At 41.3% G+C, this 27,255-nt stretch overlaps 1 protein-coding gene across 2 annotated transcripts in view; it reads left to right on the forward strand.

Moving 5' to 3' along the window:
• The window catches only part of ERBB4 (erb-b2 receptor tyrosine kinase 4), a 1,221,345-nt gene that overhangs the window by 983,882 nt on the left and 210,208 nt on the right, over positions 1-27,255 (forward strand). For both annotated transcript variants that reach the window (XM_038749108.1, XM_038749109.1), the window contains exons 17-19: positions 15,801-15,933; positions 21,358-21,480; positions 26,612-26,710. In XM_038749108.1, the coding sequence (XP_038605036.1) occupies positions 15,801-15,933; positions 21,358-21,480; positions 26,612-26,710 (355 nt within the window). The remainder of the gene's footprint in view (positions 1-15,800; positions 15,934-21,357; positions 21,481-26,611; positions 26,711-27,255) is intronic.

A 27,255-nucleotide genomic window follows, 5' to 3' on the forward strand; every position in this document is an offset into this window, starting at 1 on the left:
TGTGCAGACCACTATATTCAGTGCTTGGGAGAGTACAATCCAATGGTGTTGGGGGACGCATTCCCTGACCACAGTTAGCTTACAGTATAGATGGGGAGAAACAAGTAAAATAAGTCACAGGTAAGGGAAGGCAATGGAGTTTAAAGATAAGTGCTACAAAGTGGAAGAGAGTTAAAGGGGTTAGCAAGCACCCAAGTGCTTAGATTCATTCATTCAATCATATTTATTGAGCTCTTACTGTGTGCAGAGCACTGTACTAAGCGCTTGGGAAGTACAAGTTGGCAACATACAGAGACGGTCCCTACCCAACAACGGGCTCATGTAGATGACACAGAAGTGCTGAAATAGCAGTTAGGAAGGCTGTAGAGTGGGGAGATGGGTGATTAATCAGGGAAACCTTCCTGGAGATGTGATTTTAGAAGGGCTTTGGAGATGGAGAGAGCTGGGTTCTCCCAGATGTGAACTGGGAGGGAATTCCAATCAGGAAGGAGGTTGAATGCAACATGTTGATGGCGAGAGAGATGAGAATGACGCATAGTCAGTAGGTTGGCTTTAGAGTAATGAAGAGTATGAACTGGGGTGTGGTGGGATAGGATTGAGTCTGAATTGTGGGGACAGAACTGGATTGAATGCTTTAAAGCCAGTGGTCAGGAATTTCTGCTTGATGTGGAGAGGCATGGGCAATCATTAGAGGTTTTTGAGAAGTCAATTGAACTGAACCATTTGAAGTGCTGCTCTCCCAGCAATGACAAACAACTGATGTGTTGCTAATTGTAATAATAGTTGTGGTATTTGTTAAGTGCTTACTATGTACCAGGCACTGAATTAAGCTCTGGGGTGGATACAAGCAAATCAGGTTGGACATGGTCCCTGTCCTACATGGGGCTCACAGTCTCAATCCCCATGACTTGTCCAAAGTCACACAGCAGGCAAATAGTGAAGCCTAAATTAGAACCAATGACCTTCTGAACTCCAAGACCTGGGGTCTATCCACTATGTCATGCTGTTTCTAATAATGCCACTTCTAATAATAAGCAAAGCTGACTAGGTACAGTTGATCTGGGGTCTGGCGCAGAGCCAGGAAATCATTATGCTGTGAAGACACAGTCTCCTCAGATCCTTAAATGACCAGATCCCTCCACTGTGGATTTTTTCCAAGTGATTCTGCTGCCCTCTCTGGGTCCCCTACATCTGAGTTACTGCTCCAAACAGGTCGGAACCCCCTGAAGACAAGCCAGCATCCCTCAGGAATAGGGGCAGAAAAACTATGATAATACGAGAGGGCTGGTAACACCTGCGTAGCCCTTACTAGTCACTCAGGCCGTCCTGGGGTTCCCACCACTCATACTCACCTCCCCATGGGGCCAATCCCAAAGTAGCATCACTTGAGAAGCAGCATGGCCTAGTGGATTGAGCACAGACTTGGCGGGCAGAAGGACCTAGATTTAATCCCGGCTCTGCCACTTGTCTGCTGTGTGACAGTGGACAAGTCACTTTGCTTCTCTGGGTCTCAGTTGCCTCATCTTTAAAATGGGGCATAAGACTGTGCACTCCATGTGTGACAGGGACTGTGTCCAGCACAATTTGCTTGAATCCAACCCAGCATTTCATATAGTGCTTGGAACATAGTAAGAGCTTAACAAATATCACAATTATTATTATTATTTTTAGCAGAAAGGCAGGCCCAGGCTGGACGAATTCTTCAGGGGTACAGCAGAAGAAGGAGAATTGCATGGAGTCTAGAATAGGCTTCCTTTGTGGTTTCAGTCTCTTCAACCATGCAGGTCCTGGTTGGTAAAAAGCCTAGAATGTTTGCCAAGTTCTCCTCCTCCTCCTTGAAGTCATAGATTTTTGTGTTGTTTCCAGAACAACTGCATTAGAGCAATTATTGTGCTAAATCTGCACTTCATTAAGCCTGTGACTCTGCAACCCTGAGCTCTGGGTCGTGAGTTTATTGTTTGATACATCCTGTTCTCCCCATTAGAATGCGTGCTACTGTCCATGCCCAGGGTGACTTTCAACATGTAATTATTCTTGCATATTAAAAACATTCTGCAAATTTAGCAAAAAAAAAAGAAAGCTTCAAGACTAATACTTATAGTGACTTATTTGAACGAATGCTTATTTGAGTGAATTCCATTGCATACCTTCATAGTACGATCTTTGCCATAAGCATATTCTGAGCTGGTAGGTCTACTTTGAAAGTTACAAACAGAAAGCACACACTTTCTTAAAATTGGAAGCTCCTTGAAGGCAATGAAGACTTCTAGTAAACTCTCCCAAGAGTTTAGTCTAGGGCTTTGTAGCAGCATGGTGTAGTGAATGGAGCATGGGCCTGGGTGTCAGAAGATCATGGGTTCTAATGCCAGCTCTGCAACTTACTTGCTGTGTGACCTAGGGCAAGTAACTTCACTACTCTGTGCCTCATTTACCTCATCTGTAAAATGGGGATTGAGACTGTGAGCCCCATGTGGGACTGGGACTGTGTCTAACCTGATTTGCTTGTATATACCACAGTGCCCGCTACATAGTAAGTGCTTAACAAATACCATGATTATCATTATTAATTATTATTATTATTACATCCCATTTATTGATTGGTTGGTTGATGTGCATCTTCTCCAAGCTCTCCAGTGACCAACCTCACAATATTTCCTGAGTTTCTTGGAATGGTATATGGGATCTCATTGGTTTGGGGAATTTTACTGTATTTCCATGCCACTAATATCATCTGTAGAATATTATCTATAGAAATTATTATTCTAAGATTCAAATACCTTAATATGTAGCTAATCTCAATCTCCGTCAACATCTATGCATTTGCACTAAGGCATATGCACCTCCGTTGATGCCATGAGGGTTTTGAGGTTTTTTTTCTATACTGACAGGTAATGTTTACAATATTTAAGTGTGGTATTTATTAAGCATTTACTATATTCCAAGCACTGTACTAAACACTAGGGTATATACAAGACAATCAGGTTGGACAGAGTCCCTCTCCCATATCGGGTTTACATTCTAAGTAGGAAGGAATAGGATCTAATTCCTATTTCGCAGATGAGGAAACTGAAGCACAGAAAAGTTAAATGATTTGCCCAAGGTCACACAACAGGAAAATGGCAGAGCTGGGATTAGAATCCAAGGTCTCTGACTCCAAGGACTGTAATCTTTCCTCTAGGCCATGCTGCTTACCAATAATAGACACCCAGTGAGGAGTTGTAATTCGTTTACTCTTGAAAACAGACTTAAAGCTCTGGTTCCCAGGGAATTTTCACTAGATATTTATACATAGCTGTATTAAGGGATTTGGAAGGGGGATGGGTCACCTTTTCTCCAGCAGAAAACTTTTGAGTTCATGCAAAATTATTTCACGTGTTCAGCATGATGTCAGCGACCTACCTAGTCAAGGGTTAACAATTAAAGAGAGTGCTTTTCATACCCTTCTGCGTATGACATCTTGAAAATGAAAGCTACTGCTTGTCACCTTGCTGAATGAGAGATGGTGGGAGCAGTTATTTTTATTTTTTATAGAGTTGCATTTACTGTAGACTGTAAGCTTTATTCAGGTAGGGAACATGTCTACCAGCACTATTGTATTATACTCTCCCAAGTGCTTAGTACAGTGCTTTGCATACAGTAAATGGTCACTAAATACCTTGATTGATTGATTCCTCAAGATAGTTAAAAACAAATTAAAAGTAAAAATCGCAGTCTTTACCCCTTCAATAGTATCAGCTGTTTTTCAACTCAGAGCATTAATATAGCTAATCAATTCCTACCTTAATCAAAGTGAAAGAATGTTTGGTGGGAGGAAAAATGGATTGGGAAAATTCATTGTGACACCTCACTATAGCTGAGGTATATGGGAGAAAGAGGGGGGTAATTTACCTTTCTCCTTACCTTGCCTGCATTTCCAGGTTAAAAAAGTGTAACAATTGCATTATTTGTTAAGTGCTTACTATGTGCCAAGCATTTTGCTAAGTGCTGGGGTAGATACATTATGATCAGTCAGAGTCTATCTGTTGTTTGTTGCACTTTAGACTTCTAGGACATTTGCCTCAACTCAAAATGGTAGCAAGCACCCTCTAACTGGCATTCTTGCACAGCCAAGAGCAGCGTGGCCTACTGGGTAGAGCCAGGTCTAAGAGTCAGAAGGTCCTGGGTTCCAATCCCTGCTTCACCACTTGTCTACAGTGTGATCTTGGACAAATCATTTAACTTCTTTGTGGCTTAGTTGCCTCATCTGTAAAATGGAGATTAAGACTTGTAAATCCATGTGGGTTATGGACTGTGTCTAAACTGATGATCTTGTATCTACCCTAGTGCTTAGTATAGTGTGTGGCACATAGTAAGCACTTAACAATTTCCATAAAAAAAAAATAACAGTTACTTGTTGTTGCTGGACAGTCGTACCTGAGCTTGACCTGGAGAGAATGCAGCCACAGTTCTTTACTTATGAGCACCACCCTGGTTCTGTGCCTCAGACTAAGGAGTTGGTATTAAGGATTAAGCCCCAATTAAACCCTCTTTTCTCTGGCTCAGTCTCCCTTCTGTGTTACGGGCAGGGAAGATCTGCTAATTCTGCTGTACTCTACTCTCTCAATGTGTTTAATACTCCATATATACTAAGTGCTCATTAAGCACCATAGATTGATTGATTGATTGAGATGCAAAACAAAAAAGATTTCCCACCCTCAAGGAGCTTTCACTCTAATGGGAGTTGGGATGGGAGGGCACATAAAAAACCTATTGATAGAGTCGAGGTAAGTGATAATTTAATGTGCATTTTAATAAATATATATACAAAAACTCTGAAGATGGATACAAACCTACTCATGAGTGCTAGATGTTGCTTATAGCTTTATAAGAGTGTTGGGATCAATTTGGAAGGCTTGGTGGAAGAGGTAGAATTGAAAAGGGCTTTGAATGTGAGAAGAACTTAATTCATCTCAGAGAAATGCAGATCAGGTCAGACAACCATTATTTTGTTTTAATGTTTAGATTTTGGGATTCCAAATTCTGCGCTTCTACTCTTTCAGCTAACCTTTCAACCAGCAGTCTATGAAAATGAACTTATTGGGGTACTCATATGTATGAAAGAGAGGACATTCCCTGCAGCATTGATGCCATTGCTTTAGAATAGCTTTACCTAAACTTGGTCACAAAACCTGAGCATCGTTAAAGGAAAGGGCCTTCCTGGAAATAAAATATGGTGTGGGCCCCGCCAATGATAACTCTGTGTTAATACTCATCAGTCAATCAATCAATCAATCGTATTTATTGAGCACTTACTGTGTGCAGAGCACTGTACTAAACGCTTGGGAAGTACAAGTTGGCAACTTATAGAGACAGTCTCTGCTCAACAGTGGGCTCACAGTCTAGAAGGGGGAGACAAACATATTAACAAAATAAAATAAATAGAATAGATATGTACAAGTAAAATAAATAAATAAATAGAGTAATAAATATGTACAAACATATATAAATATATACAGGTGCTGTGGGGAAGGGAAGGAGGTAAGACGGTGGGGATGGAGAGGGAGACGAGGGGGAGAGGAAGGAGGGGGCTCAGTCTGGGAAGGCCTCCTGGAGGAGATGAGCTCTCAGTAGGGCCTTGAAGGGAGGAAGAGAGCTAGCTTGGTGGATGTTGGGAGGGAGGGCATTCCAGGCCAGGGGGATGATGTGGGCCGGGGGTCGACGGCGGGACAGGCGAGAACCAGGCATGGTGAGGAGATTAGGTGAGGAGGTCATGAACTGCACACCCTATTTGCATTTATGTATATAGGAATGTTTTATATATTTATTTTTAACTCCGGCTGAGACAGCATGGCCTAGTCGCAAGAGCACGGACTTGGGAATCAGAGGATATGGGTTGTAACTCTGGCTCCACCACTTGTCTCCTGTGTGCCCTTAGGCAAATCACTTAACTTCTCTGTGCTTTAGTTACCTCATCTCTAAAATGGGGATTAAGACTGTGAATCCCATGTGGGACAACCTGATTACCTTGTATCTACCCCAGTACTTAGAATAGTGTTTTGCACATAGTAAGCGCTTAACAAATACCATTATCATTATTATTATTATTAATAAATATTTTTGTGATGGTCTCCCCTGCTAAAGTGTAAGCTCCTTGCTGGCAGAGTGAATATCACTTCTTTATTCTGTACTTCTGTACTTCTGCTGATAAAGAATTGATAGAATGATTGAGAAGACTTCCAAGCTGGGATCGACATTCCGGGTCACTAGGGAATCCTGAGACAGGCCCAGAGCTGAGACATCCCTTGTCTATGCTGAGGGATTGCTAAGAGTAGGAAATAGCCTTGAGACTCTGCAGAGATCGCTCCCTGTGGGGCCATAACAAGGAAAACTGGCAGCAGGCACCGAAGCGATAGGACTGCAGCTCAGCAAGATGGGAGCCCTGGAGACCACACTCTGTGGGAAACCAGGGTTCTGTTTATCAATTAGAAAACATGCCATGAAACTAGTAAAGAACCTAGAGGATAGGAGCTTTCTTCCCTCTGAGGGCTTAGAAAATCCACGAGGGAGAGGAAAGCTCAGGCTAACACTACTCTTCAGTTCAGCACCATCTTACATTGCATCCTACTGCTGAGAAAACCCACCAAAAAAAACCAAACCCCACTACAACCCCTCCCAAGCTAAGAAATAGAAGAAAGCTTAAGGGTATTCAGGAGCATAATAAATTAGAAAAAAAACCCCTTCGTATTCGTATTCCTAAGTGTTTAGTACAGTGCTCTGCACACAGTAAGCGCTCAATAAATATGACTGAATGAATTCCCATTATGACCTGTGTAGATTTCACACAGTGGTCTAGGAATGGTACCATTTGATTATATTTTTGTAGAATACTGTCAAGGAAATTCAGCTATTTCTTTAACCCCATTTTGAGACTAAGCCTGGTTTCACAGTTGTGAAGAGGAGTGGATAGTTGAGGCCAGAGATAAGCATTTTGCCTGAAATATCCAGATACTGGGGGAAAAGCTCACTGTGGGCAGGGAATGTGTCTGTTATGTTATTTCATACTTTCCCAAGAGCATAGTACAGTGCTGTGCACACTGTAAGAGCTTGGTAAATGCAATTAATTGACAGAGGCATAACTCTAAACTCACTGTGTACAGGGAATGTGTCTACTTATTGTTGTACTGTACTTTCCCAAATGCTGAATACAGTGCTCTTTACACAGTAAGTGCTCATTAAATATGATTGAGTGAATAAATATGGGCAAGAGGTTGTTGGTGAGATAGACAAGATAGGGGTATAATGAGTAGGTTAATATTGGGCATTTGATATTTGTCCCTCCCTCAACCCCAAAGCACTTATGTACATATCTTTAAATTACATATTACACATAATTTATTTATATTAATGTCTGTCTCCCCCCTACACTGTAACTCATTGTGGGCAGGGAACGTATCTGCCAACTCTGTTGAACTGTACTCTCTCAAGCATTTAGTAAGTGCTCAGTAAATACTAAAGTGAGTGAGCTGTGTTATAGGAAAGCAATGAGGTAAGGTAGGAAGGGGCAAGATGATTGAGTGTTTTAAAGACAATAGTAAGACGTTTCTATTTGATGCAGAGGTGGATAGGCAACCACTGGAGATTCTTGAGGAGTGGGGAAACATTACTAAATGTTTCTGAAGAAAAATGATCGAGGTAGCAAGTGAAGTGTCAAATGGAGTTGGAAGAGACAGGAGACAGGGTGATCAGCAAGGAGGCTAATGTAGTAATCAAGGTGGGATAGGGTAAGTGCTTGGAGTAATGTGGTAGCAGTTTGGATGCAGAAGAAAGAATGGATTTTAGCAGTGTTATGAAGGTCCAACTGACAGTATTTAGTGACAGAATGAATATGTGGGTTAGAAGAGAGATGTGTTGAAAATAGCACCAACGTTATGCACTTGTGAAGCAGGAAGGATGGTGGTATAAGAAAACATTAAGAGTATGAATGAGGCTTGAGGGCTCAAGAAGGGTTTAAAGACGTTAATAAATGATGGATACATAATAAATTATTGGAAAGAAAGTTTCCCATTTCCCTGTGCAGCCAGCAAAAATGAGGCTACTCCAAATCTGTGACCTAGTGGAAAGAGAACAAGACAGAGAGTCAGAAGACCTGGGTTCTAATCCTGGTCTGCCCCTGGCCTGCTATGTGACATTGGACAAGATAAATATGCTCCTGGTGCCTCAGTTTCCTCATCAGCAAAATAGTGATGAAATTTCTCTCCTCCCTCCCTCTTAGATTCTGAGTCTAGTGGACTCTGTCTAATGTGGGGCTTTGAACCTAGTCCAGTGCTTGGCACATAGTAAGTGCTTAATGAATATGTTAATAAAGTCTTAGTTTTCTTACCGTAAAATGGGGATGATAATACCCACTCTCCCTTCTTCTTAGATTGTGAGCCCCATGTGAGACCAGAACTTTGTCCAAACTGATTTTCTACCCCAGAGTGGAGTTATGGCCTTTCAATAGGATTGAATTGGTTTCACCTTTGAAACAATCAAGTGGATCGAGCTGCCTTTTGGTCATAGATAAATCAATCCAAATTATACAGGAACTGACGTGGCATATTTTACAATAAACATTAATCTATTTAGCTAACCTGCAGTTCTGGAAATAAAATCTCTGTCAGTTAGTTAAGATAGCACATCCTTTCTTGAGGTTACAAAAAGTGCTACTCTCCAAGAAGTAACGGGTTTGCAACACTTGTCTTTCTAGTGTATATCAACACCTGCCAACCTCAGATTTTGAATTATTAGGTATTTATTCTTTAGTTCAAATTCATGGGCATGAATACATTCCCATAAAAGCACATAATCACACACACACACACACACACACACACACACACACACACACACACACACACACACGCATGCACACACAAACACATACACACACACACACCCCACCCCACCCCCTGCCAAAACCTTGAGCAATTCCATGCAAGTTACAAATTGTTCATCCAGATACTTAGCTATATAATAAACTATTATAACGTATTCTTCTCTTGTATGGGCAATATAGATGTAGGACAACAAGCTGCAATTTTAAGTGTTTAAGCCCAGTAATTATATCCATTGAAAGTGAGTATGCGGCTATGATTTCTACTTCAAATTTTAAATTAGCCAATTAAGGATAAAGCATACCTATTGAAATGAATTAGCTAAATTCATTTGCAACTCATTTTATTGTCCTTGTTTGAAACTCCACTTTCAAATAGAATTTAGTAATTCATTTGGATGTGCAGGAATTATTTCAATAGCTAGTCTTGAGGGTGACAAAAACAGGTTTCCCTAAGCTTCTATTCATTTAGTTATTCGATGCGAATAAACTAAATATGTGGTTTGGGAAGACACTGGACTGGAATAGGGGATGAAATGCTCTTGACTGTGACCCAAGGTTTCCCTTTCCACAGCGCACTTGACTTCGTTTTCTCCTCTAACCCTTGCAAGTATAGTGAATGTCACAAAAATATCTGAATTTGCAGATTCCAACCCCTGTGAACTCTTTGGCTGAGAAGCAGCATGGCCTACTGTACAGAATATGGGCTTGGGAATTAGAGGCCCTCTGTTTTAATCTTGGCTCTGCTACTTGTCTGCTGTGTGACCTTGGGCAAGTCACTTAACTTTTCTTTGCCTCAGTTTCCTCATCTGTAAAATGGGAACTAATTAGCTCTTTTCTCTTTTTTAGGACTGTTAGTCACATATTTTGGACATTTTTGGATATATAATCCGGAAAACTAATTCTCTGGAGAAGACCCTAGTACTAAGAAAAGTCCAGGGAAAATGTGAAAGAGAATGTCCCACATAGGACTCACAGTTTCACATCCCATTTTACAGATGAGGCCAAGGTCATACAGCAGACAAGTGGCAGAGCCAGGATTGGAACCCGGGTCCTCCTGACTCTCAGGCCCGTGCTCCACCCAGTAGGCCACACTGCTTCTTGAAAATATGTAAACAAACCATGAGGGGAGCAGACTTTGAAAAGATGACAGGGATTTTAGAAGACACACCAACTGAAAAGGGACAGACTTTAAAGAATGAACTGGCCAGAAGCCACCATTTTGGAAGACTTCATCCCCAAATTCTCACAAACTGTCAGAGAACAAGTATAAATGAATCTGGAGATTTAGCTTCAATGATTTTGGGGACATTTACCCTGATTACTCACAAGAAACCCTTGGCTAGGAGTATCCTGTGGCTCATAGTATCTTGGTGTTGATGAATTATAACTTTGGGGAGTCCCAGGAGTGGGGAAGGGCTCTCATTGGAGTAGCCTAATTCCAGGGTCACATTCTTATTGTTAGAATAATGACAGAGAATATTCTGGGACCAGATCTCAGTGCAAACTATGTGTGTGATGGCGGCCCCTGGTTGTAGTAGTAGTAATAATAATAATAATAACTATGGTATTTTTTAAGTCCTTACTAAGTGCCAAGTACTGTATTAGGAAAGTGGGTAGATACAGTACATTCAGGTCTGATGCAATCCCTGCCTCATGTTGAGGTTTTTCTAAGAAGGAGGGAAACCAGGTATTGAATTTCCATTTCACCGATAAGGAAACTGAAGCACAGAGAGGTTAAGTGACTTCCCCAAGGTCACACAGCAGGCAAGTGGCAGAGCCAGGAATAAAAACCCAGGTCCTTGAACAGCCAGGCCTGTGCTCTTTCCACTAGGCCACACTGAAGCAAGCCCTGATGGAGACTCTTCGACTCTTCTCTGTTAGTCATACTGCCTGAAGGATGTCTAACTTTGAATAATTTCTGTTATTCATTCAATTGCATGTATTGAGCACTTACTGTGTGCAGAGCACTGTACTAAGCACTCAGAAAGTACAATACAGCAATAAAGAGAGACAATCCCTGCCCACAACTGGCTCATACCCTTTTAGCCACCCTACCACTATCTCTTCCATTTTCCTAGACTGTGGAAGCATTGCTATCAGAGTTTATTTCAGGGCACAGACAAACACCCAGTGACTCTTTTTTAAATGAAAAGTCTTACCCAGAATGGGCTTATGACGGAAGACATAAAGCCACTATCTGAGCCATGACCTTTAAAGCTAAAAAAATGAGTTCCTGGAAAAAAAAATTTCTTAGGGAACCATAATTCTACTGTTGTTCTTTTTTCTCTCAAAAGTGATTTAGTTCCTTTGATGAATCAGCAATTCAACATTTATTCTTAAAAAGCAAACAGATTCCAGAAGTGCTGCCTGTTGAATCTTCAAGCGCTGATTATTTTCAACCTCTTCTTCCCCTTATGCTCCCTTTACAGCCGATCGCCAATTTCACTGCCAATTTACCCCTTCACCAGAGAGTGATAAGAGGAAAAGAGAGTAGGTCAGATTAAATCAGTCCATTGGGTTACTTTTTAAAAGGGCTCTCTGGAGACAGGCCTGGGAAGAGATTTGAGCTATTTGTTAAACTGAGAATTTGGGGTTTCTCTGCTCAGTCCATTGGCCCATGCTGCTTGCTTCTTCATCCTTTTCCTGCAACAGTGACCACTGACTCTTTGTGTGGCCTAGAGGAAATAGTGTGGGATGAGAGGCCAGAGGACCTAGGTTCTAATCCTTGTTCCACCACTTTCCTGCTGAGTGACCTTGGGCAATTCTTTTAACATTTCTGTGCCTCAGTTTCTTAATCTATAAATTGGGATAGGCTAGCTGTTTCCCCAACTCTTTGACTGAGAGCCCTATGTGACTTAAAAACTCTATGTTGGACTTGATAATTTTGCCCCAACATTAAAAGAAGTAGTCATCCCTGTGGCCTTGTCCCTTCAGGAGTTGGGGACCTCAGAGTAAGGAACTGGAGAGTTTGCCCTCCCATGGCTGCACAGTAACAGAAGAAGTAATATTTATTGTATGCAGTTGGTGGTTACTGCGACGTCCAGATTTGGGGTTCATGACATTACCTTTGTGAAGAGGGGTAAGGGAAAGCAATGAGGAGTTTCCCTATGAGAAATGATGGCTTCTATTGTCCCACTGCCACACTATTCTAGCTTCCAGTTCCCAGCTCCCAGTATCCAGATCTATTTCTGGAGCAAGAGTGATTCTGAATATATATATTTTTAAATGACTAGTGTGCAAGGAAGATTCAGAGTACATACACTTATCAGTCTATTCAGTGTTTTTAAACCATTCATCTACCTTTCCAGATTTGGAATTCACACACTAATTATTTTTCTATAGAATTTCGGACTTTTTATCTAGCACAATATTAGCCCAAGTACAAATCTTACACATTTTTATATCTAATCATTAATTGGGTTTTCTAGAAACAGGATAGATATAATAGGCTAATAAGTATACGGTTGAGGAAACTGAGCAAATCCATACAACACACTTCCATTTCCTTTGAAGAAATGAATATTTAGCTACAACTAGCCAGACTGGAGAAAGGATTCAGGATTCAGGACTTTTTCTGCCTTCTCATCTTTTTCACTGTGACATCTTGTTTATGCCGTTCCTTCTGCTTGGAATTCCTTACCATTTCACATCTGACAGTTCACTTCAGTGACCTTCTAAAATCTCTTTTCATCCAGGAGTCCCATGCTGATAAGCCTCTCACCTCCCGCTAATGGTTCTGCCTCTACTGCCACTTCATCACTTCAGTATCACTTCCACACCAGTATTAATCGATTACCTTCATAGCACTTGGGATTAATAATAATGATGGCATTTGTTAAGTGCTTACTATGTGCAAAACACTGTTCTAAGCGCTGGGGAGGTTACAAGGTGATCAGGTTGTCCCACGGGGAGCTCACAGTTTTCATCACCATTTTACAGATTAGGTAACTGAGGCACAGAGAAGTTCATTGACTTGCCCAAAGTCACACACCTGACAGTTGGCAGAGCCAGGATTTGAACCCATGACCTCGACTCCAAAGCCAGAGCTCTTTCTACTGAGCCATGCTGCTTCTCCTACCAGGAAATTCCTTGAGAGTAGAGCCCATATCTACTAACTCTATTGTACTCTCCTAAGTGCTTAGTGCAGTGCTCATCCCAGAGTAAGAACTCCATAAATACTTTTGATTGATTGATTCCATTCTACATAGAGATATCATAATCATCCATTCATTCATTCAATCATATTTATTGAGCACTTAATATGAGCAGAGTACTGTACTAAGCACATGGGAGAGTAAACTACAACAGTAAACAGACACATTCCCTGTGAACAACAAGCTTACAGTCTAGAGGATGGAGGATGGAAGGATGGAACTCCAGAAATACTTTAGTTCTTCCCTGTTGGTTTTTAAAGGGTTCTTCAAAACTGACCCAGCAAACCTGTGGATCACCATTTCTGATCTGCCTTTGTGGGGAAGCTTTTTCAGTAAGTCCTCATGATGTGGATTTTTTTGGAGATAATGATTGTGCAGGTAGGAGTGCTACCTTAACTTACAGACAAGTTCTAATTCTGAAACTATTTCAGGTGCAGGGAAATCTAAAACTCTACTAGAAACCAAAATGACATACTATTTAGTTAGGGGAGCATTTTAGTGACTACATCTGATGTAGCGGGCAGCCATCATTTATTAGTACCAAATTGATGTGGTATAGTTAATGGAATATTTTACTGACGGTCTGATGTAGATCACAGTTATCTTTCATTATTCATTATTTTAGAACAGGAAAAACATTATTTAACCATCAGGTAGAATTTTCTAGGAAGAAGGAAGACTTGTTCGACTCAAAATGAGATCTCAGTCCAGAGATGCTACTTATCAGAAAGATGAGATCTCAGTCCATAAATGCTAATCAGAAAGCTAGGACATAATACAAAGGCTACTAAGTGCTTATTACACAGTAAGTGCTCAAAAATACCACTGGTTGATTGACTGGTACTTCAGGTCATCTCAAATCTCTCCCTGCTCAGCCCTCTGCAATTTTTATCCTGGTCATTGTTAATAGTAGTTCCTGAATTGCTTCACCATATATGTTTTTTCCACCACTACCACAGTTGGATGGAACTCTTGTAATCTGGAAGGAAATTCCATGAACTCCCTTTCCATTTTTGTTTCAGTGCCCCACATGCATTGTAGACATTCCTTAACTTTCTAATACTGTTACCCAGGCTCCTGTCCTTCTGCTCTGCTTCCTGTCCTCTTCTGTTCCCTCCTCTTTTCTTTCCCAGCAGCAATAATTTTGGTTTTTGTTAAGCCCTTACTTAACAAAAGTAGCTAAGCAGTACTAAGCTACTTAGCAGTAGCTAAGCACTGCTAAGCAGTGTACTGAGTGCTGGGGCAGATCCAGCTTAATCAGACTGGACATAGCCTCTGTCCCAAATGGGACTCATAGTCTAAATAGGAAGGAGAACAAGTATTGAATCCCCATTTTACAGATGAAGATACTGAGGCACAGATATATTAAGTAATTTGCCCAAGATCTCCCAACAGGCAAGTGAGTCCAGGTCCTCTGACTCCTAGACTCATGTTAGGCCACAAGCATGTATTCAGATATTTATTAAGTTCTCATTGAGTGTCAAACACTCTACCAGGAACTTGGAGGTGTGTGGAAAGGAAGTAAAGCATACAACATCTTCAGCTCCCAAGGAGCTCACAACTGAATGGAGGGTGGACAAACAATACTTTAATCTTGTATAAAGGGGTCCCAGGGCTTTTTCCTGATCCATCTTAGTTATCTTCCTCTGTACACTGCTCCCACCTCTGGACAGACTCTTAAGTCCCTGCATTATCTTTTGTCATTAGGGTCTATCATGAACATTTGGAGGACTTCTAGATCCCTGTAGTCCCAGAAAAGCATTAAAGAATTGAAAGGGGCCTAAAGAGATCTTCATGACCATTCCCCCTTCCTTCGAGGACCACCTTTGGAGACCTTCCCCTGCCTATCAATTGGTCAGTTATATTTACTGAACACTTACTGTGTGCAGAGCACTGTACTAAGCACTTGGGAGCGTAGAATATAACAGAGTTGGTAGACTCATTCCCACCCACAATGAGCTTACAGTCTAGAGGTGGAAAATAATTAGGTTGGATACAGTCCATTTCCCACACGGGGCTCCAAGTCTTAATCCTCATTTTACAGATGAGGTAAACTGAGTCTCAGAAAAGTTAAGTGGCTTGCCCAAGGTCCTACCATGGCTCCCAGGCTCTTGCTCTACCCACTAGGCTATGCTGCAACCCTAGTTTAGAGAAGCCTGATGTCTAGAGAATTATTTCCCCCTTAAGATTTGGAACACCTCTTTTGAGTCCCTGTTCATTTCATTGAGCTCTGTTTTTCCTTGGTTTGGTAGACTAAAAGTTAATTGAATAAATGTAGTTGATACTGAACAATCATTTGAAACCATTCCATGTGCTTTTCTTTTGTGGAATGTATCCATTCAGCCATTGCAATCAATAAATCGATGGCATTTACTGAGTCCTTTGATCATTCATTCATTCAGTCATATTTATTAAGTGCTTACTGTGTGCAGAGCACTGTACTAAGCGCTTGGGAAAGTCCAGTACAGAAATAAGGAGTGACAATCCCTGTCCATAATGTGCTCACAGTCTAGAGAGCACTGTACTATGTGTTCGGGAGAGGAGTTGGTAGACCTGATCTCTGCCCTTACCCACCAAATTGCATGCTCTGTGTTCTCAACCAGCAACATTCAATTTTTGTAAAGTATATCACAAACAAGATGTGGGCTTTGAAAATCCTGACCCGCACCTCCCTGTTCTACTCCCAACTCATCAGACTTACGACTTACAAGATTCACAAGTTTCCACACATTCAATTTCATTCACCATCCAGCCTCCTCTCCTTACAGTGAGTTTTCCATTCTGATTGTCAGGACACCCCTGATTGCAGCTGGTGTGATTGGTGGATTATTCATCCTGGTCATCGCGGCACTGACTTTTGCAGTTTATGTTCGGCGGAAGAGTATTAAGAAGAAGAGAGCACTGAGGAGATTCCTGGAGACTGAGGTGAGGCACAGTCTGCTCTTGCTTCTCCTGAATGTAGCAGAATGTCTTGAGAGCAGGTATAAAGAGGAGAATGGGAGGAAACACAGATGTTTGGGTTCTGGATTTTGTTGAGTTAGCATGCAGAAAAAATAGGGGCCAAAATAATAAACCATCAATCAATCAATCAAATGCCTTTATTAAGCTCTCTGTGCAGAACACTGTACTAAGCTATTTAGAATGGCTGCATTATTCCAGATCCTGTCTCCTAATGAAGAAGACAGTGTCCCTAGATAAAAGGAAAAAAATAATTCCTAGGGCAGTTTTAAGGATTAAGGCATCAAGTGGGCTTGGTGACATTTTCGGATTCCCAATTTCCATTCAGTGGTGACTACTATCCATATCTAGTCGGAGATAAATTTTACCTGATGATATGAAACTCCTCTAGTTCTTCAGATTCAGATGCAGCAAATCACAAGACATAAGCAATGTGGCCTAGATGAGTTTTAACTCACACTTCTGGTGTGCCTCCAGTGGCAGTGTGGCGTAATGGATAGAGTGCAGGCCTGGGAGTTAGAGGACATGGGTTTTAATCCCAGCTCTGCCACTAGCCTGTTGCAGGAGTCTGGGCAAGTTACTTAATTTCTCTGTGTCTCAGTTTCCTCATCTGTAAAATGGGAATTAGATCCTATGTAAACTGAGAGTCCCATATGAGATCTGTCCAATGTGATTAACTTGTATCTACCTTAGGGCTTAGAACAATGCTTGACACAAAGTAAGCAATTAATAAATACCATCATTATCTGGTGCTTGACTATTTGAGATAGTCAAGGAATCCCTGTAGGCTGTAAACTACTTGTGCACAAGATCATGTTTACCAAATCTGTTGTATTGTACTTTTCCAAGCACCTAGTACACCTAAAGAATCATTCAAATGAAGAAAAGGATGGCAGAATGTTTTTTCTCACCCATAATTATTCAATCAATCAATAGTATTTATTGAGCATTTACTGTGTGCACAGCACTGCACTAGGCAATTGAGAGAGTTGGTAGACCCAGTCGCTGCCCTCAAGGAGTTTACAGACCTGTTCAGTTGTGTTGTATATGTAGTCCTTATGGGCAGATAACGTGTCTACCAACTCTGTTGTACTCTCCCAAGCATTTAGTACTGTGCTCTGTATGCAGTAAGTGCTCAGTAAATGCCTTTGATGGATGGCTAGATTGATATGCAGTTAGAATTGGCATGAGCATGTAGGGCGGGAATCAGGCCCTGTTCTTCATACACTGCCAGGGAATTAATTTTTAGCATTTGCTTGTATTTTCATAGTATTTTTAAGTTATTTGTTAAGCACTTACTATGTGTCAATTACTGTTCTAAGCAATGGGGTAGATACAAGTCAATTAGGTTGGACACAGTCCCTATCCCATGTGGGGCTCACAGTCTAAGAAGGAAGGAGAACAGGCACAGAAAAGTTAGCCACTTGTTCAAGGTCACACAGCAAGCAATTAGCAGAGCTGGGATTAGAACCAAGTTCCTTCAGACTTCCAGACCCATGTTCTCTCCACTAGGCCATGCTGCTACTTATTTTCCAGCTGCTTCCATATGCACTGCTGTGTGGGGAACAAGTGATTTCCAGGAACACCATGAGTACTTCTGAATCAGTCAATCAATCAATCATGTCTATTGAGCATTTATTGTTTTCAGATCAGTGTTCTAAGCTCTTGGGAGGGTAAAATACAATGGAATTGATAGACAAGTTCCCTGCCAAACACGAAAGTGGAGGGCGGGAAGGTGAGGTAGAAGTTAGTAAACTGCTTGGGGCTTCTTGTCAGTGGTCCTCATTATATATTTTCTTAATAAAGTAACTCCCATCTACTGATATTCTTACCTACACACTGTAGTCTGTTTCCCAATTAAGTAGGCCTCTGTGCTCATGTAGCATGATAATTGGGCCCCAAGCTGGAGAGCACAAAGCACTCAGGCTTCGAAGCAGACACTTGGAAATACTGTGGTGGTTTCAAACCAATTTGAGTAGGAGTAGCCCTTAATTATTTCCTTCTCATTAAGGGAAAATGAGACATTTGTTGGGTTTAAAATGTATCCTTCTAATTACATTTCTAAAAGGGGAACTGCTTTGCAAGCATAGAGCCAGAGTTGAGTTTGGCCAGGGCTGAGTGAGCTCAGTCATGGCTCTTTTAACAATCATTGTTGTATTAGTTAAGTGCTCACTCTGTGCCAAACACTGTACTAGATACAAGATAATCAGGTCAAACAAAGTCCTTGTCCTATATAGAGCTCACAATCTAAGTAGGAGGGAGACTAGTATCAAATCCTAATTTTACAGATGAGGCATCTGGAGCATAGAGAAGTTAATTGGTTCATCCAAGGTCATACCGCAGACAGGATTAGAACCCGGCATCTCCGACTCCAAGGCTTATGTACTTTCCACTAGTCTATGCTGCTTTTGAACATTCCTTCTCCTGGAATAGGAAATGGATATCTGCAAGGTCTTTTATAGAATGCAAGATCATTGTGGACTGAGGTCAAGTGTGACAACTCTATCATAGTGTATTTTTCCAAGAGCTTAGCACACTGCCCTGCACCTAGTAAGTGCTTGATCATTACCATTGATTGGTTGATTGACATCCCTGGATGTCAACTGGACATCCTTGACCCTGTCCCAGGCCTACTGCTTTTCCAGCACTTCATTAAATTAGAAACCTGAAGCCATCAGGTGTCATCTTTCTAAAATCCCCCCTGCTCTTCTCCAGTTCCCCTCTCCTCCATCCTCTTCTACTCTCCCTATATTCCTTGCAGTAACTCAAGATGAAATCTCTCGTCTCCTCTCTAAATCTGCCCCTCCACCTGTGCTTCTCACTCAATCCCTTCCTACCTTTTTAAAGCATTCACCCCCACCCTTCTTTCCTCTTTGATTGCCATCTTCAACTATTCACTTTCCTATGACTTCTCCACTGCTTTCAAACATGCTTATGGGGTACCCTAGCCCAAAAAGCACCCTCCCTTAACCTCACATTTCCCTCTAGTTATCTTCCCATCTTCCTCCTACTGTTCCTCACCTAATTCCTTGATCAAGTTGTTTACGCCCATTGTCTCCACTTCTTCTCCTCCAATTCTCTCTGAGATCCCCCCAAACTGGCATCTGCCCCCTTCCTGCCACAGAAACATCCCTTTTTAAGGTAACCTACTCCTTGCCAACTATGATGACCTTCACTCTATCCTAAACCTCCTATATCTCTCAACTGCCTTAGACACTGTAGACCACCTCCTTATTCTTAAAACTTTATACAGCCTTGGATTCACTGACTTTGGAATTCACTGGATTCACTGGTCCTCTCCCTATCTCTCTGACAACTCCTTCAGTCTCTTTTCCTGGCTCCTCCTCTGCCTCCCATCCTCTGAAAGTAGGGATCCCTCAAGGCTCTGTTCTAGGAACCCTTCTATTCTCCCTCTAAACCCACTCCCTTGGAGAACTCATTCACTCCCATGGCTTCAATTACCATCTCTAAGTAAACGAGCCTAAATTTACATCTCCAGCCCCGACCTCTCTCCTTCCCTGCAATCTCTCATTTCCTCCTGCCCTCAGAACATCTCTACCTGGATGTCCCACCAGCACCTCAAACTAAACATGTCCAAAACTGAACTCCCTATCTTCCCACACAAACTCTATCCCTACTGTCTTTCCCATCATGGCGGACAACACCACCATCCACCCTATCTCACAGGCCTGTGACCTTGGCATTGTCCTTGACTCATCTCTCTTGGTCCATCTACATATTCAACTTGTCACTAAATCCTGTTGATTCTACCTTCACGACATTGTTAAAATCTGCCCTCTCCTCTCCGTCCAAACCGCTACCATGTAATCCAAGCAGTTATCCTATCCCACCTTCACTACTGCATCCGCCTCAATGCTGAACTCCGGGCCTCCTCTCACTCCCCACTCCAGTCCATACTTCACACTGCTTCATGGATCATTTATCAACAGAATCATTCAGTTCATCTCTCCCCACTCCTCAAGAACCTCCAATGACTGCCAACCTCCAAATCAAACACAGACTCCTTACCTTTGACTTTAAAGCACTCAATCAGCTTTTCCCATCCTACCTCACCTAACTAATTTACTACAGCCAAGCCCACACACTCTGATCCTCTAGTACAAGCTTACTCACTGTGCCCCGATCTTATCTTGCCACCGACACATTTTCCATATTCTCCCCCTAGCCTGGAAGTTCTTTCCCATCCTTATATACTAGGCCAGCACTCTCTCCACCTTCATAGCATTATTAAGGTCACATCTTCTCCAAGAGACCTTCCCCAGTTAAGCCCTGTTTTCCCCAGTTTCCTCTCCTTCCTGAATCATCTATGCATTTGGACCTGTGACCTCTGGGCACTTGATATTTACCCCAGACCCAACTCCACAGAATTTATGTACATACCTTTAAATTATATATTATAAATTATTTAGTCATACTAGCATCCGTTTTCCCCCATAGGCTGTAAGTTCTTTATGGGTAGGAAACATATCTGCTAATTCTATTGTATTGTACTCTCCCAAGTACTTAGCACAGTGCTCAGAACATAGGAAGCACTCAGTAAATACCATTGAATGATTGATTGGTTGATTAAAAATTAAGTGTTCAATAAGTCTGATTGATTGATTGACTGATATGAAGCGTACTGAGAGCTGGTCCTGGAGGAAAGCTGCCGAAACCTCACTGGAGTATTTACAGAATTGAACTGCAATGATAGTTGAATGAAATGTAGTTTTATGTCCTTGAATCAGTTGCACAGTATTTTTAATTAGCATGCCCACCTTCCAAAAGAATACAAAAGAAGTGAATTGTGAAAGTAATCCATTCTCCCTGGCCCCTTGTGGATCAGGACACACATACAGACATGTGAACCAGACATATTTTCTGTAATCACCAAAGGACAGTTTGTGTCATGCCTGTGGTGCTTTTAAAGCAGAATAAAAACTACCCAATGATTTTTTATAAAATGGGATCAAACTATGCAGCCAGCATAGACACAGCCCCAAAGTGCTCAGTGAGACTCTTTCAAACATCCAAACATTTGCCTTTCCAGTGCTTTGTCCTGAAATGGGATAAACGAGTTCTGAATTTGTGTGTTGGACTGACCACAGAATTAACAGAAAACTCAAAGCACTCAACCAATACTGCTGAAGGGATCTTTCATTCCAATCCAGAAATAGAGTTTTAAGGGCATATTTGACATAATAAAAAGTGTTGTCTGTATATTGTGTAGGGGTGTGTGTGTGTGTGTGTGTGTGTGTGTGTGTGTGCGCGCGCGCTTAGCAAAGTTCTGGCCATATAGAAAGCGTGTGATAAATATTTTAACTATGAATACAAGTCAGGGGTGATTCCTCTGTGGTTTGTATATAATCCAATTTTTTTTTTAAATTTCAGTTGGTGGAACCCTTGACCCCAAGTGGTACTGCTCCCAACCAGGCCCAGCTGCGCATTTTGAAAGAAACGGAGCTGAAGAGAGTCAAGGTGCTGGGCTCAGGGGCCTTCGGAACTGTGTATAAAGTAAGTCAAGTGGTTGCCCGGCCTACTGTCTTCAGTTTCCCTCTTTGAAACTTTTGAATCACACAGAACAGCTCGGATCATGGCATCCAACAAAATCATCTGACTCTTTGAGGTGGAGGAATTCTGGGTACAGGAGTGAGCATGTCATTATGTGCAGGATAAATGAATATCAAGCCCAAAGCAAGGACAAAGGGGGCATTATGCAGAACCTAAACTAAGTAGGGTCTGCCACTAGGTAAGAAATGTCCACCTATATGGAAAATAAATCCTGGAGTAACATGGCTAAACTTGGAGCTTTAGATGCTTCCTGCCATCCTGTGCGTGTTTGGAGAGGAGTGGTAGATTGGTAAGCTGTCTCAAAGCCTGCTGGGTACTTGTGAAACTCTCAGCGAGACTACACTGTATTTAGGAACAAAGCATTAGGCTAAGCCTTCTATGTTTCAAGGAAACATTTCTCTCCTAGAATGTGCAAGACCAGAACTAATGCTGACAAACCGTGACTTCACTGAGCCTTTTATTTGGACTGAGGACATTCAAGTGTTTTCACAATCATTCCTCCCATTTGTTTTTATGGTGTTAAATTCCCTGCTAAACATGTGTGAAATAGATTTTATATACATTTTTCTTGATTAAAACAACTGCAAACATTTTCTCTACTTTTAGGATATTTGTGCTTGAAAAGGTTTTTATCTCTTCAAAATGAATTACTTGTCCAGAGAGAAAACAATAATCTCTCTTAATGATACCAGAAGGAATGAAGTGACGTTTAAAATAAAATAACCTTATTCCAATGTCCAGATACAGTGGTTTAAAATCTTGACTGTAGCTGGCCAGCTAGTCAAAGAATTATGAACCATTGGTGCTTTTTCTATTTTGAAAGTGTTTGCATTCCCATGAAAACATTATTTTCCCCTCGGCTTCAATTCTTAAATTATAAACCAGAGATGCAATATGCAGCTTTATATTTTCAATTGGCTAAAATAGGATCTAGAATATCAGTTCAGCAAGTGAATGCTTTTGAACTGAAAATGCCACTTTCATTCATGGCAGCGTCTGTGTGGCTGGGGATGTATCTACTGTATTACTGTGTTCTGTATTAATGCAGAAAGGATATTGACTGACCCTCACAAGTTCCATGAGTGTGTCAGGAATATCTGGCTTTTTAACAACTAGTGGTTCAAAAAGGAAGAGAGAGTTGAGAGAGGGGGATTTGGAAGAGAATCAACCTGGTGACTGAGAAGGATTGAGTCGTAGCCCTTCAAGACAATTTGCTTCTTTACCAGTTTCCCCCTTTACCAGTTCCCCCCTTCCCCATGGCTAGATCTCATCCCAGCTTCTTCTCTCTCCTCCCCTAAGCCTCTTTGCTGCCTCTCAGCTGCCCCTCTCCCACCTCTCCACCCTCCCCCATATTGAGTGCAGTGTAGTAAAGTGCTCTGTACCCAATACTCAATAAATTCTACTTATTGGTTGTGATTGAGATCCATGATTAGAAGAGTCTCTGACTAGTCTGTCAAATTTTAATATGTATTTCATTCCTTAGGACTCTTGCTGAGGGAGCTATTTCAATGTCATCGTTTTAAAAGCTTTCACCTCTGGCATTCAGTTCAGCTACTAATCCTGCCACTTCCATATTTCCAAGACTCAGTCCTACATCTTAGTCCAGGCAGCTACCAGCTTGGTTCAGCATCTTGTCATGCAATAGCTAGATTATCTTATCAGCCTCCTAACTGGTCCCTCTGCCTCCAGCCTCTCCCTCTTCCAGTCTCTACTGCACAGTGCTATGCAAGTAATTTTCTTTAAGCTTCGCTAGGCATGTCTTTCGACTCCTCAAACATTTCTGATGGCTACCCATCTCCCTCCACATCAGATATTCCAGGTTCCTTGTCTTACAAAATGGTTTTTTCACCTGATACTTCCCAGCTCGAATTGTTCACCCCTCTCATGAACACTTCCTCCCCAACTCTATCTCACTTTTGACCCTTTCTCCTCTTGTTTTGTTTGCCTGGAAATCCGTCCCCAACAGAATCCATCAGACTACAGATCACTGCATCTTCAAAGCCCTCCTAAAATTCCACCTCCTCTGAGTTTTCCCTAAACAGTGCATGACATCCCAGGCATGTCAACTCAACACCATTCTTAGCACTTACATATTTCATTCCTATCCTCAGCAATTCTTTGCTAATGCATACTTTTATTCATATATTGAGTTTATTCACCTATTTCATTCTGATACCTTTATATGACTTCCTACTATCTCCTCTTATAAATTCAGTTTCTTCCTCTTGCTTCAACCATTCATAAATAATTTTCCTTGGTCTGCTCACTCAATTCAAATGTAAGCACTTGTAGGACAGTGATAATATGTTATGCTTCCATAATATTCTCCACAGTGTTTGGTACAGTGCTTTGCACTTAGTAAGCACTAATAAATATGATGATGGTGATTAGGATGAAACTGAGGACATAGAAATAGCCAGAAGGTCCCAGGAGATGTAAAGTGGAGAGGTGAAAACTATGCAGTGAATTTAGTTGTGTCAGTTAAATTGTATAATTTGGCCTCCCTCAGCAGCAGAGTTTGGGTTTAGTTTAGTTTTTTGTTTGAATGATCTGGATAAATGTCTGAATTCTTCACCTCATTAGGCAGAGCCTAAGAGCTTAGCATAGACAGAGCAAGTTAGTAAAGAGCTGGAATTAGAACCAATAGCCCATGCTTTTCCAGTCTGCTGTTTATCTTGTATCTGAGTTGCCTCTTTGGTATCATTTGAAATTTGACACATTTTACATAATTTGATACCAATCACTAAATTGGTACCTGCTTAGGAACAGTGTGGATTTGGTTAATGTCAGAACAATTCAGAGTTAGGCTGTCTTATGTAATTCATTTACAGTTCAGCAGCAATCCAATTTTGCGCAGATCCTGCTTTCTAATTATTGCCGAGGTAGTACAAGTTCTAAGTTATAAACAACAGAGTTTGTGACAAAATTACAAGCATACATCCTTACCAAGGAAAGTGGATTTGATCTGGCAACAGCGCAGCATGGCTGGAATTTATTATGAAATATCAAAATCAATATCAAATACCAAAATTCAAACATCTACTGATTAAAGATGCTGTCTTGTTATCAGAGAGTGAATCACTAGCATGCTGAGTTACACAAAATCATTCCTTAATCTTTTTCCTAAACACACCCACACCCTGTCACATGACCTCAAGATCCTATCCTTATTGTCAACCCAAATGGATTTAGAGTTTTTAGGCCAGTTGGTTTTACTGAAAATGGAACTTCGATTTCTGAGGTGAATTTTCTATACTTGGTATTCTTGGTTGTCATTCTGATGTATTTTCCCAATTTGTGTAAGGTCCTTTCGGATTTTTCACAATCAATCAATATTGAATGTTTACTATATACAGAGCACTGTCCTAAGCACATGGGAGAATACAACAAAGTTGGCAAACATGATCCGTGCCCTCAAGGAACTTACAAACTAGTGAGCCAGACAACTACTAAAATAAGTTTTAGGCTGGGGGGAAGCATTGTAATTAAAAGATCTGAGAAGCAGCCTCACCTAGAGGACAGAACACGGGCCTGGGAGTCAGAGGATCTGGGTTCTAATTCTGGCTCTGCCACTTGTCTGCTATGCGACCTTGAACAACTCACTTTACTTCTCTATGTCTCAGTTACCTCATCTGTAGAATGGGGATTCTACATCAAATCCCATAGGGGACATGGACTGTGTCCAACCTCATATCTACCCCAGTGTTTAGTAGAGGACCCATCACATAATAAGCATTTAACAAATACCATTAAAAAACAAAACAAAAGTGTGTTGGATACCTATTCAAGCACACGCACATTGCATATGTGATTTTAATGAAATGGCAACAGAAGCTGATTCATATTTTGAAAGCTCTTTTTATTTTGAAAGACCTCTTCAAGGCCCAAGATGGATTGCCCCACCAGAATAGTAAGCAAATCCTGGAGGGCAGCTGTATGTGTTTGTGTGTGGGTGGGAGGGAATCCTCTAGGCTGTAATTATCTCTGCTCAGCTTGTGGAAGTTCCTTAATTTAAGTCCTCAGCTCTCTCCTCAGCTGAATTCCAAGGACTCCTTTCTCAATAGGCTTTTTATAATCAAAGGTAGAAAGGAGAGTAGCCCTCCTTAAATGGGCCTTTCCTATAACCCACCTCCCAAGAATTCATGCTAAAATTTCCCAGGAATGACTTTGAAGCCTCCCCAGCCTATGGTCAGTTTTGCTTAGGTCAGTAGGGTGACAGTTTTCATTAAGCCTCCATCATGGGAATGCCTCTGTGTTAGTCTATCCTAGTTGCTATTCTAGTCTCCATTCTAGGTGTACTTATAGGGAAAAAGATAGCCCATGGGTCATATCTGACCTAAGAGATAATTTTATCTGACATGGCAAGGGTGTCTCTGGATTTCAGATTTCAGGAATTGACATGGAATCTCCAATAATAGTAGTCAGATAGAGGGCAGAGAACTAGGGGTAACTAGAAGTAGGCCATTTGTCTTTTCACTTTCAAGAATTTGTATTGACAATAATAATAATAATGATTATGGTATTTGTTAAGCGCTTACTTTGTGCCAGGCCCTGTACTAAGCATTGAGGTGGATACAAGCAAATTGGATTAGACACAGTCCCTGTCCCATGTGGGGGTCACAGTGTCAATCCCCATTTTACAGATGAGGTAACTGAGGCACAGAGAAGTGATGTGACTTGCCCAAAGTCACACAGCAGACAAATGGTGGAGCGGGGATTAGAACCCATGACCTTCTGAATCCCAGACCCATACTCTATCCACTACACCAATAAGGCACTTTTCCTCTAACAGAGTCATACATTACTCAGCCCAGGAAAATGGGCAAATTAGGGAGGCTGCGTAGTCTTTGGGACATCATTTTCAGAGATTCAGTGTGCACATTAAGAAACTAAGAAGCCCTTTTGCTTTCAGATTATTTCAGCTAATGTGAATGCCAGTGTGTCTCTACTGATTGTATTATCATTTCTGATATAGACTGAAAATGGAAGATATTTTGATGTCAAGAATTAATTTAGCTATTAATGAAAATTCTAAGAATGCTAAGAAATTTGGATTTTTTTTCTTTCTCAACAGGGAATTTGGGTACCAGAGGGAGAGACGGTAAAGATTCCCGTGGCTATAAAGATCCTTAATGAAACAACTGGACCCAAAGCGAATGTAGAGTTCATGGATGTAAGTACAAATTTATAGGCATCTTGATTCCCATCTGTTCTTTATTATCCTCCTGTGAAATGAAAACACACTCCAACTGCATTGTCTTTAAGGATCCACTTTCAATTCTTCCATAACTGTAGGCAATAAGCATTTTTAAACTGGTGCCTGGCAATTCTGTTCATTTAGGGATTAATTTTCATTCTTCTTTCCCAGAAAGTCCAGAATTTCAGTCTTAAAAGCATCACTGGGATTGTATTCCAGAAAGCCTGGCAGGAGCTTTTTTCTTTGGCAGAAATGATCACTCTTAATGCTGAAGGTCTTTGGGCACAACAGCCAGAAATATCTGTGCTGTAAACTGCTATCAGGCTCACCTTGGAGGATGCCTGTTATTATTATTATCATTATTATTTTTTACATTAGTTAAGCACTTATTGTATGCCAAGCATTGTTCTAAGCAAGGTGTGAATTCAGGTTAATCAAGGATGAAACAGACCCTGTCCACATGGGGCTCACTGTCTAAGTAGGAGGGGGAGAACATTCATTCATTCATTCATTCAATTGTA

The sequence above is a fragment of the Tachyglossus aculeatus genome, chromosome 7 (assembly GCF_015852505.1).
Source record: "Tachyglossus aculeatus isolate mTacAcu1 chromosome 7, mTacAcu1.pri, whole genome shotgun sequence".
In the NCBI taxonomy this organism is placed as follows: domain Eukaryota; kingdom Metazoa; phylum Chordata; class Mammalia; order Monotremata; family Tachyglossidae; genus Tachyglossus; species Tachyglossus aculeatus.